This window comes from Heteronotia binoei, chromosome 21 (assembly GCF_032191835.1).
Source record: "Heteronotia binoei isolate CCM8104 ecotype False Entrance Well chromosome 21, APGP_CSIRO_Hbin_v1, whole genome shotgun sequence".
Lineage (NCBI taxonomy): Eukaryota > Metazoa > Chordata > Lepidosauria > Squamata > Gekkonidae > Heteronotia > Heteronotia binoei.
Genome location: NC_083243.1, coordinates 164,289,833 through 164,305,854, shown reverse-complemented (window position 1 = coordinate 164,305,854; position 16,022 = coordinate 164,289,833). Strand labels below are relative to the sequence as shown.

At 39.1% G+C, this 16,022-nt stretch overlaps 1 protein-coding gene across 3 annotated transcripts in view; it reads left to right on the top strand.

Annotated features, from left to right (window-relative positions):
* PTDSS2 (phosphatidylserine synthase 2) overlaps positions 1-16,022 on the top strand; it is a 38,465-nt gene that overhangs the window by 16,879 nt on the left and 5,564 nt on the right. For all 3 annotated transcript variants that reach the window (XM_060262904.1, XM_060262903.1, XM_060262905.1), the window contains 7 exons: positions 2,830-2,897; positions 4,372-4,506; positions 6,740-6,790; positions 13,032-13,145; positions 14,083-14,201; positions 14,454-14,568; positions 15,798-15,943. In XM_060262904.1, coding sequence (XP_060118887.1) covers positions 2,830-2,897; positions 4,372-4,506; positions 6,740-6,790; positions 13,032-13,145; positions 14,083-14,201; positions 14,454-14,568; positions 15,798-15,943 — 748 coding nt within the window. The remainder of the gene's footprint in view (positions 1-2,829; positions 2,898-4,371; positions 4,507-6,739; positions 6,791-13,031; positions 13,146-14,082; positions 14,202-14,453; positions 14,569-15,797; positions 15,944-16,022) is intronic.

Here is a 16,022-nt window from a genome sequence, read left to right as displayed (position 1 = left end):
GATTTCGAGAAGTCAGGTTTTCTCTATGAAAATGTAGCATTCACTAAAATATTAACCATATCAAAAGATGCTGATCAGTTAATTTCCTGTAAACTTGTCAGTGTTCTTTGAATTCCCTTTTACCAGTAGATTTGCTAATGCTTCCCTCACCTGACCATTTGTTGACTGTAACTCTGTTAATAGTGAACTTAGTTATCTCTTGGCTTCATGTATCATGGAAGAGGTATTCAGTAAATTAAGTAAAAATGAGTCATCTGACTATTTAGTCTATAAAATCCACACATTATTGATTTTATTAATTAAAATATGTACATCCCACCTTTCCTTTTGGCCCAGACTGTCTTTGTGCCAAATGTCCTGCATTTTATCATGCTTATGTGCAGTAGATCATTGTTTCTGATGGATATCTTAAATGTCTTTCTAGGGTAATTTCTGTTTTTGTTTTTTTTTAAAGTGATTGCACTGGAGTCGGTAACTAAATATTGTCTATAAGTTTTGTCATTAAATTTGTACAGGAGACATTACTGCAATATGGAGTCTTCCAGGTGTATTAGTCCTATTGCAGTGGGTTACTTATCTTTTAATTCTTTTTTTAAAAAAACCTATTATGTTGTAGAACATTCCCTTTCCTGTGGTATTTGAAGTTATTTGATCTTGAAGTGTTTAGTTCCTTAATTTATAGACCAGGCTTTATGGAGTACTTAGATATGCCACATGTACCTGTTAGATTGAATTTAGTCCTGGGGTTCTGTATAGTGAACCAGTTGTTCAATTTGTAATATAGGGAAGAAATGAAAAGTATTACGTTCTGTGGGAGGAATCTATCTCCTCCTCCTCCTTCCCCCCCAGTGCAGCTTGGGATTTTGAAAACTGTTTGAGGGTTTGAAGTCAAGGAACCTGGAGAAAAGTATAGCAAGCTGTTCTGTGTGGTCTGGAAAGTGCTGGGGAGGGAAGGAGAGAAATAGCAGCAGTTCAAATATGCAAGACTGCCTGTAGATCTTATGCATTTTGTTCTTTCTGTATGAGAACTATGATCCTAAAAGTGCTTAAATTCCATATATCTTGTATATTTTTATCCCAGCCTTGCAGGGAGGCACTTGCCTGGGCGTAATTTGTTTTTCAAGAATTAAATGTATCTGTGGACCATATATATATAATTCTCAACAGTCCCCTCTGTGTGCGGATACTTACTTCTGCAAACAGTGGGCACACTCTCCCCCAACAGTTTTTCTACAGACTTGGAGAACCCTTTTGAAATGGCCACTGCAAGAATCCAGGGCCCACTGCATTGACAGTGAGAGGTAGACTGGCTGATGATAGCCAGAGACAGAGAGAAGCAAAAACAGGACTGGAGTTAGGATTGGGGAGGATTCCTCCTGCAGTATGAATGGCTAAATAGCAGGATGAATCCTCCCAATCTGAGCTCCAGTTCTGCTTTTGCTTCCTCCCCTCTTCAACCATTTAAAGTCAATCCTGCCTCCTCTACAGCTAGAAGTTTATCCAAACCATTCAAGTAATACAATCAGCCACCTATGCAACATCTTTCTTTTAGGCGCATGTTAGATGGACATCCTGTTATACTCATTCCTCTTCTGCAAGTGGTGAGAAGTTCTCAGTGATAGCACAGATCCAAGTTAGTTCCCCTGGAGGGAGAGGATATGCCTTTGTAGCATTTGCTTTATTTACAGATATACAGGCACATGATAGGTGGGGGCAAAGAGACATTCCTACAGGGCAATTGGTCTGCTATCCCACTTCAAATCCTCAGATAGAGAGAGTTCAGTCTTGGACCCCGAGGCCAGCAAGGGTTCCTGCTTCTCTGTGTGTGTCTCCAATGCTGCATTTTCTTTGCACAGATATCTGCACACCAGTTCAGGGTGGTGCTGTTAAATCTGGGGTGTTTACCTTGGATGGTATTAAAAACACTGTATGTAAATGGATGATACTTTCAGAAGGATGGGGTCTAGAACACATTTGATTTTCATAACAGGGGAAACAACACAGCATTATTTAGTATTGAGATAGCACATTTCAAGTATTTAAAGTTCTCCTGTGTATTATCTCAACAAGCGTTCAACCATTCTTATAAAAAGGCCAGTACTATTTCTTCCACATTGCTGCTGAAATGAGAGGGGGGGAGAGAGGGAGGGAGGGAGATGCACCATCTCAGAATTAGTGTCTGATGTAATTAGTGTCTGATGTCTCACTGCTGACACTCTGTACCGAGAATCTGCCCTGTGTGTGGAGTCAGTTTTTACAAGACCAACCCAGTCAAGTGACAACTGAGAAACATTTACATCAAATGTGGTTTTCAAAGAAATATGTTAATTAAAAGCAACAATAACAGATATTACAAATAGAAGAATACAGAAATAACAAGAATGGTAACATTTAGAATTAACACATACAGAAACACACAAAACCACAAAACCAACAAGGAAACAAAAGGTTAAATGCTTTGCATACACTCTATGTACTGTACTGAGTGGGTCTCATCTCAGGAAGTGTATGTATTTAGTAACTACAAATCCTTCACTGCAGTTTCAAAAAAAATGTAATTACAACTTAAAACAAACTACAACACATTACACAATGTTTTGTTGTGGTTCCCAAACTGTAACATTCTATTTTGCAAGCACAATTCTTAGTGAGAAGTACTAATTGACCAAATAGTCTTGGCAAAGCGCTCACTTCACTCCTAAAAAGTTGTCTATTCTTTCCTCTTGAAGCTACGATCATTTCATAATTTGTATTAAATGGTTTGTTTTTATTTTTAAAAAATATTAGACCAGTTGTGTCTACATGTGCATTCTGATTTTGTTTCTCTAGCCTACTGGAGGTTCTGGCTGTGTGTCAGTGTTGTATATGAGCTTTTCCTCATCTTCATACTCTTTCAGGTAAGAAATTTAAAAACTGTATTTTAACACTGCTTTCTTAGATGTAGAGATCAAATCTGTCTATATTCTCCTTGTTGGTTAGTGCTGTGACCGCATTGCTCTGAGATTAATACATATGTACATTCTTTATTTATGATCCAAAGACCAAACAAGAGATTAATGAACTTCATATGATTTCCTTCTTCTTCGCCTCTGTGTTATCCTGTTGGAGGAGGAGGAGGTCCTCATGGTTCTTTCAGCCATACTGTTTCTCTTGTTCACAAGGCAAGGAGTAGGACTATTGACCTCCCACCCTGTTCTTTCTGGAATTCATGTAAACAGCAGCATTGCGAAGCTTCTGACAGAACCTTTTATTTTCCAGCAAGTTAGAATGGTTCTCCCTTCTCAGTTGATAAAATGTTTGTGATATTCTTGTATTGGGAGTCTCATAAATGGTCCTGTGACTTGTCAAATCTATGTTGGTGTATTATGGTTGAAAGAGAAATCTTTGTAGACTACTGGGAGGGCACTGGAGTCGTCATTTGTGTTTCAGCTATGGAAGCTCTTCTTAGAGAAAATACAGACAACCCAACACTGTGATATGCTGGCTAACGTATTAGTAAAAAAAATTATTAAAAGTATTTTTATCACAAATAAGCTGAAGGCTTATTTACTAATATGTAAATAAGCTTTGGGCAGCCAGATTTTATTCCATTGAAATGCCATCCAATTTTAATATCGTTTCTATGATAATGGACCACAAGATGAACTCCAGAGATCCTGCAGGCCTGGGAAAAATGTGCTGTCATGGTCTGTACCAGACAAAAATGGCTTGCTACCAGAAACTTTGTAATTAGCGATCTATCTCCAGTAAAGCCTTCCTTCTCACCTTATTGAACAGAGCCATGTTGCAAAGATTACATATAAGGCAAAGTTTTCTTCTTTTCCAGCTTGAAGCCTGTAACTGTAAGTATCAAGAAATGCCTTTAGCTCAGATTCTATACTGCTGCTGTCTGTTCATGCTGGGACAGAAAAATGCTTGCTTTTACACTGCACTTTACTAAACCCCTATGGCCCAGTGCTGGTTCATCCTCTTGGAGAAGATTTCACAGAGGGCAGGCCTCTTGTCTTCGAGCAGACCAGCATGTAGTTTGAGTAATGCATCCATGTCCTCTGAGGTAGGAATAGTAGCGAAAAGAAAATATGGTTAGGGTTGGGGTGCTAACCCTATTCTTCAGATCGGGGCATGATCAAACATATGCACAGTTGGATAAAATAACTGTTCTTTAAGAACACTGCATGAACACCTGACCTTTCTCAGTCTTTGAGTCAACAGTTTGAGTGTGTTAGTTCTACCATCTCTGTTAAAGAGAGCTCAAGAGCACAGTTGTCCATCTGCATTGACAGTTTCACACATTGTGTACTTATCCTGTCAAACTTTTGAACCTTCTCAGTGGTTTTTTTTTCCTTTCCCCTAATGCATATGTTTCTGCAGACAGTACAAGATGGAAGACTGTTCATGAAATTTATCGATCCAAATTTAGGAGTTCCCTTGCCAGAAAGAGACTATGGTGGAAATTGCCTTATATATGATCCAGGCAATGAGACTGATCCATTTCATAATATCTGGGTGAGAAACAGAAATAGAAATATTACTCCGTTATTAGCATTTTGTATTTTTATTGTATGTGTTTAGTAGTATTTATTCCACTATCATCCAACTTAATTTAGTCTCATGACCACTGTGGCTATGTACTGTAATTGTGCACGGCTTAGTGACTTCACTTGAAAATAAAGGAAAAGCAGGTTTCCAGCTCTTATATTTTCAGCATGTGGGCCGTGCCTGATTAAATACCTAAAGGTAGCTGAATAAATCTTCCATCAGTCAGACAAGAGGCTTCAGTGCCCTCTATAGCGCTTTACCCTTCTTGACCAGCAAAAGCAGCACATCATGTAAAATAATACAAACTATTTAATTTATTCAGGCTGTTGAATCTGCCTTTCCTTGATGCATAATTTTGATTTTTCTTTAATGCTGATTATATGTGCTGCTTATTCTACTAACTTCTGCACTCACCTTTGCCATTGACCAGATCATATTATCCCGTCCAGTGTAACCAAACTTCCTTCTTTTAGAGTTGGGGTAAATTATTTAATTGCTGTGTGCTTTCAAAATAGTCAAATGTAAATCTACTTGTGTTCTCTGTTTCTGTGAAAGCTTTCTGCAGAGTATTCTAGCTTTCCCGTGGCTTCTGTGGATGCCACTGCAAAACTAGAATACTCTGCCCCCTTTCCCTTGCTGAAGTGCTGGCTATATTTTGCTGTGAAGCAAATGCCCTAGCTCCCAGCTTCTCCCATTACCTGCTCAGGCGGAGGGCCTAAGACGAGTAAGAGAGATGCAGTCCTGCTCAAAAAGTGGGACAGAAGTAATTATTTGGGGGGAAGCTTGCCACCTTCTTCTTTCAGCAGCCAGGAGGCGCTGCCAAGACAGGACAGCATTTATAGCATGAGCCAGAAGCTGTACTTTGTTGGGTTGGAGTATGGGTAGGAGTCAATACATAGCTAGTCAGCTTTATTACTGCAAGCATAGTTGAGTAAAGATAAGGGTGCAGACTAAGGAAAATGAAACATGGAGAGGTTTTTAACCTACTTGAGAGTTATAGTCCTAATCTCCCTTCCTTGCAGGATGGGGGGCGGGGGTGGTGGTGTAAAGAGAATGCTGTCCTTTGTAGTAGGGTTGCCAGCTCCAGCTTGGGGAATTTGCAGAAATTGGGATGCTGCCTGTAGAGGACAGAGTGCAAGAAGGAGCTCAGCAGAGATGTGATACTGTAACTTCTGCTGTCTGAACCTCTGCAGTCTATAATCGGTTGTCATTCCAGGAGAACTCAGGCCCCACCTGAAGGTTGACAAACTAAGTAAAAAGTCCTTAACAAATCCAGACCTTGGCTTCTGGAACACAAAAGCTACTTAGCCAATTGGAAAGTATTAACATATCAAGGAGAGGCCACATTTTCACCCCTGATATACAAATAAGCCTTATCTGGCCAGCTAAAGCTATTACCAGCCTTGGTGTCTCCTCAAATCTGGTGGATCTCCACACAGGTTCTGGCCCATTTGCCCTCGTCTATCACGTTTGTTATCTGAAATTCCAAAGGTGTGCCTGGATTTAATATACAGCTTGAAATAAAAAGGAAAAAAAATCTAAACGTTAGTAGATTAGAACATGGACTCATTGTATCCAGGACTATAACTTTAGAGCACTCTTTAAAAAACAAACATATAATTGCAGAACCAAAATGGCTATTTATTACTTGTTTGTAGGTGAATATATGCTAATAGGTAAAATTCATTTTTAAGCATTTTACTCAGTGTTTAGATGTTGCATTCATAAAGCATGGTGTGATTAGCCAAAGTTGAACATTTCGTAATCTCACTTAACTTGAGTGGGAAGGATATTTAAGCATGTGTGGTTAACCCACATTGAAATTAAAGGGACTTCAAAAAGTTTACTGCTGGTTGGACCATGCCTGTTTTGTGGAAAATAAATTTCAGCATAAACTTTTTAGCATGAGAAAATGATTTATCTGAGGCTATCATTGGCGTAAAAGATCTGAAAGCTTGTCTTGTTTATCATTGCTGACTGTCTTCACATTTAAAGGACTTTTTGGTACATCATACGGTAGCTACACAGTGCAAAAGTTTTATTCTTCAATAATATTGGTTTTATTTGGCAGCTTGTAACTACTACAGATATTCAGCACTTGCAACTGTATTGGTTCCTGTTTCTCCAGCTCTCAAGATTTATTTTACTCAAGGAAATTGGGAATAATCTGTGTAACTTAATTTTTCTGCTTGAATTATAGGACAAACTAGATGGCTTTGTTCCTGCTCATTTTCTTGGCTGGTATCTAAAGGTAAAAATTGGTCCTTTCTGTGTTCAGCTATAGTTGGTTTTGAAAGCCTGACTCTTTTTCAATGTTTCCAGTGTTCAGAATGTAAGGCAGTCATCTGTTAAATAAATAAATGAAATTGTGTTTGTCCAATTTAAACTTTCTCACCATACTTGATCATTTAATTTCTTTCCTAAATAACATTCAGTCAACTTGTCTATTCTCACAGTTAATGTGTTTTCACTTTTGATGCAGAGAACTTAAAATAGTTGAACACCTTAAATCTATTTCCAGTTGCATAGTAAAAATGCTTTAGTATGTTTTCAATCAAATTGTTTTAGACAAGACAAATGCTTCTAAGCTATTATGACACTAACTCAAATGAGCTACACATGGAGTTGGATGCAGGGATTGTGAGTGCCCCTTTTATCACCAGAATTCATAGATATTGACCCATTATAATATTGCCAACGTTGATAAATCTAATGATAGCAGGTGTAATAAACTGCCCTTATTCAGTTGTTATGGGAGACCAACTAAAACGAATAGTGCTGTTTCAGTACTGCAGCAAGCTTCAAATGGGTGAAGAGCAGAAGTTTAGTCAAAAAATAACAATTGTTCCACTACAGCTTGCTCATTCCCCAAAAGAGGAGGTTGCGCAGGGGTTGTTAATTGCTCATATTCTTCTTATCCAGGAATTACTACTTAAGGAGTCTAATCCCAGCGTCTCTCAGCTGTGAATGAGATGCCTCTTGTAAGGGGGACATGTTAATAATCTGCCCCAAAAGAGATACCATTTTCTCCTGGTGTGATTTTTTTTTTTTTGCATTGTGTGTGTGTGCATGTATGAATAGATGTCACGGCCATCTTACTGAGACATGGAGGACATTCAGAAAAGTGGCTTAATGCAGCTTGCCTGTGCCACCTGGTCCTGGTAATCCATGGAGATTTCCCATCCAGGTACTTGCTCCCTAGTTTCCAAGATTTTACAAGCAGTGTTCCCTCTAAGCTGAGTTAGTGTGAGCTAGTTCACAGTTTTTTAGCCTCCAGCTCACACATTTTTGTCTTAGCTCAGGAAAAATGGCCCCAAAGCAAACTAGTTTATGCAGTAGCACATGACTTTACTCTCAGTAGCTCACAAAGTAGAATTTTTGCTCTCCACAGCTTAGAGCAGGGGTGTAAAATTTACAGCCCATAGGCCACACCTGGGGTTTTAATCAGGCCTGAGGATCTTTTCTCACCTGTCCTCCCCCTCCTGTCCATACCTGTTGAAGCTCTGAAGCTTGCTAAAGTTCCGAGTTCCTTCTGTGTTGTCTTTGCCTGCTTCAGCAGGAAGATCTTCGGGGATAGCAAAGCTGCAAAAAAAAATGTGGAGTGGATTTTCTCCCTCAGAGGTTGTCGGACATCTCTGTGGGTTATTCCTACTGTTCCTTCAGGGAGGCAGGAAACACTTTGGGAATAACCCACAGAGTTGTCCTCCGAACCTCTGAGGAGAAGGACCCCTCACGGTAAGTCCAATGGGCCGTTCCACTATGGTCTCTGGGCCCAGATTGACTTTGAGTCTGTCTGGGCCCAGGGGCCTTAATGGAAAATCCATTTTGTGTTTTCCTTGGAACTCCGTGCTACAATGTATTTCAATGGAGTGGAGCTCAAAGTAATTTCACTTTCCAGCGTTTGTATGGCCAGTTGAAGCTTGCTGGAGTGGTCTCCTTGCAAATAAAGGGTTGGTGCTTGAGTCAGCTTGTCTCTGCTGAATGGACCTGAGAACTGGTGCCTAGTTAGTATTCTAACCTGGGAATGCACAGCCAAAGGAGGATTGGCAGCCATTGCCAATCTAAGTACATCCCGGGATGGGGGGAGAAGCTTGCAGAGTTCACCCTTTTCATGTTTTCTTAGGCTCAGAGCATTTTATCTTTTTAGTTTATATTTTTAATTTCTGCTGAGATCCTTGTGCTTTTTTGATGTTTTATTTTTAAAATTGCATTGCCAAATCCCACTATTCCCCTGCCTTTCAATTTTAAATGAAATATCACAAGAGTTTTAATAATGTTTGTATGTTAAGTAAAAAAATAATATCTTTAATTGTGTTTGTATCCTTTGTAAAGTTTATATCTCTGCTACCTGGCATTACATTTTTCTTTTGTTTTTTTAAGTACAAGTTTTTGTTAGTTTTTAAGTATAAGAAAGATAGTAGGGAGATACAGAAGGGGAAAAAAGAGTGGGGTACAACAGAGAAATAGAAAAGCAAAAAATATGTCAGTTACATTTCTACAACAAAAGAAAATACCAAATTTCTTCTACCTGTAAGACTTTGAGTTTTGACCAAATATTACCATCAAATTCTACAGTCCTTTTGTAACTTTTTAAACTATTATACAATTCTAATACCTATGGTATAAATCTAAACTATTTATCTTTGATGCAACAAGGATCAAATCACTTATCAAAAAGAGAAAAACAAAGAGACAAAAGAGAACAAAACTAACTGAATGGTCTTAAAAATAAACATAAAAGTAAACATAAACATTAGGGTTTGTAGAATCTTTCGGGATCAAGTGCCGTGTTCTACTGGAGAAAGTTTTCCTTCCAGACGTTTCGTTCTCAGCTGCGGAGAACATCCTCAGTGGCGTTGCAGCCGGAGCAGGCGCTCAAACCTTCTTGGCTGCTGTCCACTCAATGCACAGCAGCCAAGAAGGTCTGAGCGCCTGCTCCGGCTGCAACGCCACTGAGGATGTTCTCCGCAGCTGAGAGCGAAACGTCTGGAAGGAAAACTTTCTCCAGTAGAACACGGCACTTGATCCCGAACGATTCTACAAACCCTAATGATGTTACCAGCCGTGAAAACCTGAAATCTTTGATAAACATAAACAGATATGAGTATATACTCTTTATGAAACTAACTTATTTGCTTCCAACAGGAGCTGAAAACAAAAGCACATTACTTTATCTGTGTCAGTATAAACAGGTTCCAAAGTTAGAAATCAGGAGTAGATCTTTGATATCATATAATAATTGTATTCTCTTCATTAATGTGAATTGAACATGACCAGCTATTTATCTAAGTTAATGATTAATTAATTCAAGAGTTATTTAGAAGCTTTTGGAGAGTATCTCCAACTATCATATTACTTTAAGAAAACGAGACTTGATAAACCATAATGACCTCATCCCCCACACATATTTATTTTTACCTAGGGAGAAAATAATACAATCTCTACAACACAATCTCTACTGAGTTACTCTGCTTAGATTATAAAGTATAAAACCTCCCGATTATAAAGTTCCAGCTTCCACTTCAAAATAACATATCAATTCCATTACGTTGTACCGTTGGTGACCAAATATAAAAACAGTTTATAATCCCTTCTTTTTAAAGACTTTCCAGGTTTTGATTTTTTTGACGCAATGTATGGCTTTTCCCCTCGGCACGCTCATCTGTTCTGCTGGGAACAATAAGGTCCACGCACAGTCACTTCCGCTTACAACAGTTTTGATAAATAGTGATTTCCACTCTTCATTTAAAACTGCATATGTCATCTCCATCTTGATTTCATCCAGCACATTTCCAGACTGTTGTTTATTCACTTTCCCCGACTCATTTGACAACTCTGGGATCTCTCAACGTTCCTGCTCATGTAGATTTTCAATTTTGCTATACTTCAGAAGAAAAGTTTCCACCCGCTTTTCTATTAACTCCGCTAGTAGACTGATTCCGTGCTTTATAGAAGATATGGTAGCAAGCTTTTCTATTAACTCTGCTAGTAGACTGATTCCGTGCTTTATAGAAGATATGGTAGCAAAAAAATCTTTTTTATCATCCACTTCATTTTGCCAAATCATCTTCCCGCAAGATTACTCTGTCCAATAGCAAAAGCCAATGAATAGCTCAGAATCCCAGTTAGTTTATCCTCCAGTTCTCCTCCTGCCATGTTTTTTTCTTACATTCCCCTTCAAGCTGCAGTGTTCCAATTGCAGTGTTAGTGTTCCAATTGTAGCTTAGGATAGCCAATTTGGTGTAGTGGTTAAGTGTGTATACTCTTGTCTGGGAGAACCGGGTTTGATTCCTCACTCCTCCACTTGCACCTGCTGGAATGGCCTTGGGTCAGCCATAGCTCTGGCAGAGGTTGTCCTTGAAAGGGCATCTGCTGGAAGAGCACTCTCAACCCCACCCACCTCACAGGGTGTCTGTTGTGGGGGAGGAAGATAAAGGAGATTGTGAGCCGCTCTGAGATTCGGAGTGGAGGGCGGGATATAAATCCAATATCTTATTATTATTCACTTATAAACCAAATCAATTTGAATATCTGTATTCCATCCAATTAAAAACGTGAAAGAAAAATATGCCAATTTTCAACAGTTCTTCTTTTAGAAGTCTCTCTTGTGGGGGAGGGGGAAATCCTCCTCCTCCCCCCTCCTTTTGAACAGTCCCGTTTGGTTTACGATAGGAATTCCATTAGTCGGTTAGATTTTAAAGTAAACTTACATGCATGGTAAAATTTCAGCCATTGCAGGAGAAAAGAAGATGCTTAGGAAAGTTGCTAAGACAAAGGAAAAGTCAGGCATTCACCTCTTGTTGCCATCATGGTAATCGTTGCAGTGGAGTATTGGGGCGACAGGAGACTCAGGGGCCACCGCCGTTCCCCCTGGCTCCTAACTGTCAGGGAACCCTTGCCTGGGTCCCCCTGGAGGTACCACAGCTGCGTCCCCCTGGAGGTACCACCCGATTCGGGGGGGGGGGCTGCTGAAGACAAGCTCCGCGGACTCCACCGAGGACGAAGCGCCGAAACCCAGAAGTAGCATTACATTTTGTGACATGCATGGCCCAGCGCCACAAAGTCCCAATTGTGTTAGATTTGGCCCTTGTAACTAATGAGTTTGACACCTGGTTTAGAGGACATATTGCTGACAAGATTAGGCTTGCCTGGGCTATCCAGGCCAGGGCCTCCTGGCATGATTTTAATAGGCAGAATAGCCAAATATCTAGTTTTTGAGATCTTCACAACCCCAAACATTCTGATCAACCTGAAGCAATTCACAGAACTATGACAAAAGCTTGCTAGCATATAGATTAGATTAGATTAGATTAGATTAGATTAGATTAGATAATTTTATTTGTATCCCGCCCTCCCCGCCGAAGCAGGCTCAGGGCGGCTAACAACATCATACAAATTTCAATTATACAAAGAAAGCAAAAAACACAAAATTACATTTAAGCATTAAAATTCTGATTAGGTTTAAAAATTAGTTAATTAAGTTAATAAAAGTGCTAATACTGTTCTTTTAGGATGGCGGTTATCATTAGCAATTTCTTTCTTCGTCAGCGAAAGCCAGTTGGAAGAATATGGGCTCAGTACAGGAACAACTACCCTCAAACGCATCTAAACTGAATCAGATGAGAGACTTTCCAGGCCCTCACACCTCTAAGTGAAACACATTTCCAAATATAGAGTTACATTGTCGCTTCTGTAGTTAAAATGATGCATATAGGTATAGAAAAATGCTTTATCTGTCAGGAATTGAAACCCTACATTCTAGCTTAGTCTTCATTGCAGCTTTGGGGACCCTTTTTGTTTTGTTTTTTTAAATATGGAGGTATTTTTTTAATTTGGAGTTTTGTATTCTCTCACTGACGCTTCATCTGGTAATGTTTAATAGATTCTGGTGCATTGGCACAGTGCACTACTATATTTTAGTCTTGTCAGCATGGATACTTAGCATTTCCCTCCCATAAGATTTGTTCTACTTGATACTTTTTGAAACCGCCTAGTGGTTAGCCTGTGGCTGCTTGCTGAAAGTCAAACCTTCCAGGTGATTTACTTATCAGACCTACTTCTGTGATACAGGGAGAGTGAGTGAGTGAGAGACTGGTCATTTCCTCCCTCCTTTTTGGAACACTGGTTAATGTCGTTTATGCCAATAGAAGAGAAAAACCTGTGTATGAGTTTTGCACTCAGATTTAAATACTTAAGATCTAGTTTTCTGGAAAGAGAAAGGACCTAAATCTGCATCCTGCTTGAAAATAAGTTCACCAGTTTATGGCACTGTCAGGCAGTTTAATGTCTTCTATTCCAGATTCATCTTCTATTCATTCATCTTCAAAGGAACATACGAATTTGGTGTACAGTCCTAATAGTCATGTAATTAACTATTGACTTTTAAGTTCAGTGAGAATTTTCTGTACCTTTTATACATTGTGTGTTGTCTACTTAAAGGGCTTAAATTTTGAGATAATCAGCAGGATTAATTGAGTGCTTTTTGTGTTCAGACACTTATGATTCGTGACTGGTGGATGTGTATGATCATCAGTGTAATGTTTGAATTTCTGGAGTACAGTCTAGAACATCAGCTTCCAAACTTCAGTGAATGTTGGTGGGACCATGTGAGTACTATCTCTGTAAAGAAACAAGAAGTTCAAGATGGCATTGTGGGTTGGGTTCTATGGAGCAGTTCTTCAAATGGAAGGGGTGTGTGTGTGTGTGTGAGGGGGTGATATTTTTGCTAATAACTCCCTTCCAGCTGTACACCTCAAGCTACCATCATTTTTTGGGTAATTCCTTGTTTTGCAGGAACATTTTGCAGATCATTTGGTCTGCAATGGGAAGATGGAGGTAGGGAAGTAGTACTGCAGACAAAAATCTTTTCCATCTGCAGAAATTCCTGCTGGATCCAACCCAGTGACTCTAATTGCTCCATTGGCAACCTGCTACAAGGCATTTAGTTACTAATTGCTGAAGAATTAGAGAGGAGGAAGCATAACTAAAATAGCTGAAGCAAAAGTTGCAAGCCAGGGGAAAGAACAGAGAGTTTATCCAGCAGTGATGGGGGAGGTGGTAGACCCGGTATGAGAAACTGGAACATTTAGAAGGAAGTTTCAGTGAAGTAGTCAGAAGTCCACACCTTAAGATTTTATACAAATACTATAGTGAGTTAATATAGAACATGAGAGACTGACCATAGCATTCCTTTACTGTTATAGCAAAAACTAAACTAATGCTAAAGGATTTAATTGATAAGAAGTGATAGACAAGTTTTGTGGAACGGAATTGGAGGGTTCAGTAATTTCAGTACAGAATCTCAGTGTTCAACATATTCTTTTCTGTATGTGGATGAATATAGAGAATCTTTTCCCGTAATACAAGGACTGACATAAGAGTGATTTTTGAAGTTATTTTTAGTGTTGTATGCACATCCCAGTATTGTGCAGTCTGCTCTAGAATAACTGGATTATAGGAACATATGTAAGTGAATCTACAGTGCTGCTATTGCTGCATCACTGAGGTTATGATAATTAAGCGTATTTCTCTCTTTTCTTTCAGTGGATTATGGATGTACTGTTATGCAATGGACTTGGCATTTACTGTGGAATGAAGACTTTAGGGTGGCTTTCCTTGAAAACATATAAATGGCAAGGGCTTTGGAACATTCCCACTTATAAGTACGTTAAATAATAAAAATCATAAAGTGGAAACATGTAAGAGCTTTGAAGTCCTGGTATGGTAATATATTCCCCCCGTTAGATTTAGGTTCAACCAGTTACTTTTCATGCATACTAGGTAGGTGGGTGACTTGCAATTCCAAATTAGCCAATTTCAGTAGATACTGAAATAAAAATAATTAATTAAAATGTGCTATACATATCAGATCACAAGACTTCATCATAGGCTCTTTGGTTTGTTTCCCCCCACAGAGGTAAAATGAAGAGAATTGCCTTCCAATTCACACCATACAGTTGGGTTAAATTTGAATGGAAGCCAGCATCCAGCCTTCGCAGATGGCTAGCAGTCTGTGGTATTATGTTTGTAGTAAGGATCCTTTACTTTCTTATAGCTGCAACAAATGTAACCACTCCAAAACTACATTTTGCCTTTTTAATAACATAAATATGAGTTTTCAGTGTTCCATAGCAAACAACCTTGGATCATAAGAACAGCTTCTGAGCCTAAATTTAGACATAGGAAAAGACATGGTTTATTGGAACCATTCCTTCATCCCAAAAAGCAAGCTAGTCAATCAAACAAAAAAAGTGGGAAGAGTCTTATGAGTCCATTTCCTTGGAAACAAAAAAGAATCCTGCCTTCCCAAAGTTGTTTGTTTCATGTGTGAGTGGGGCAACCCCAAGGGAACACAAACACAACTTGATATGTAACGAAGTTCTGGGAAAGGTGGATGTTTTGACATTCTGTATCTTATAAATTATAAGCATTTGCATTTGGTAAAAGGATCTAGGAGAAACTTGTGCCTCCTTTGCACTGGGCTCCCCCACTTATTTTGAGAACACTAATCTATAGTGCATCTGTTTAAAATGTTGACAATCACTTGAATGAAGTGGTTTAAGTAGAATATATTATTTTGGAATTCTAAAATTACTTTGGCTATTCAAACAAATATATCTGGCTGTTCCCATGTCTCACTGGCTCCAATAGGACATTGTGGCTTGGATTCCACTTGGACTATCTCTGGATGCAAGGAGGGGTGTATGATTTTTGCTGATTTCCTCTTCCCATAGCAGCTGATCTTTGGGAATGCCGCCCCCCCCCCTTGGAAATATCTTAGGGGTCAGTTTCATGGGGAAGGGGAGGAATACATAAAACTGCCTCTTCTGCACTTGTGAGAATTTTGGGCAGGATCCAAGCCCATTTATTCTTTATGGATTTAAATTAATAAACACTGGTGAACTATGAAAAAGGGACATTTTAATAAAATTTAAGTAGACATTGCTAGGGGTGCCTTTCATTGTTCAGGGGTTCTGTTAAGAAACACTCCAGCCAATAATTTGATAGTGGTAGGGAATGGAAGTTTAGTGCCTTTACACTGGTGAATGCACTTCGAAAGGGTGCTAGGGATGCCAATTATGAAACGGTGAAAATGGCATTTTGCAGAATGCAAAACAATTAAATCAGTGTTTTGCAAGGCATTTTTGTTCATGATGCAAGAATATGCCTAATTTCTATGCTTTCCAAAATTATGGTGTGTTATATTTGAATTATTGAAAGTGTCCTGAAGTGAAATGATTCAGTTCTATGTCTGTCAGTTTTTGTTAGCAGAGTTGAACACTTTTTACTTGAAGTTTGTCCTTTGGATGCCTCCAGAACACTACTTAGTCCTGCTGCGACTTGTCTTTTTTGTGAACGTGGGCGGTGTAGCCATGAGAGAAATCTATGACTTCATGGATGACCCGTAAGTCAGTCCTCTTGTTCAAGTAGAATAATGGCTTTATTTTGAACTGTTTTTGGAACTGCTGGGGGCTGCTGCTGCA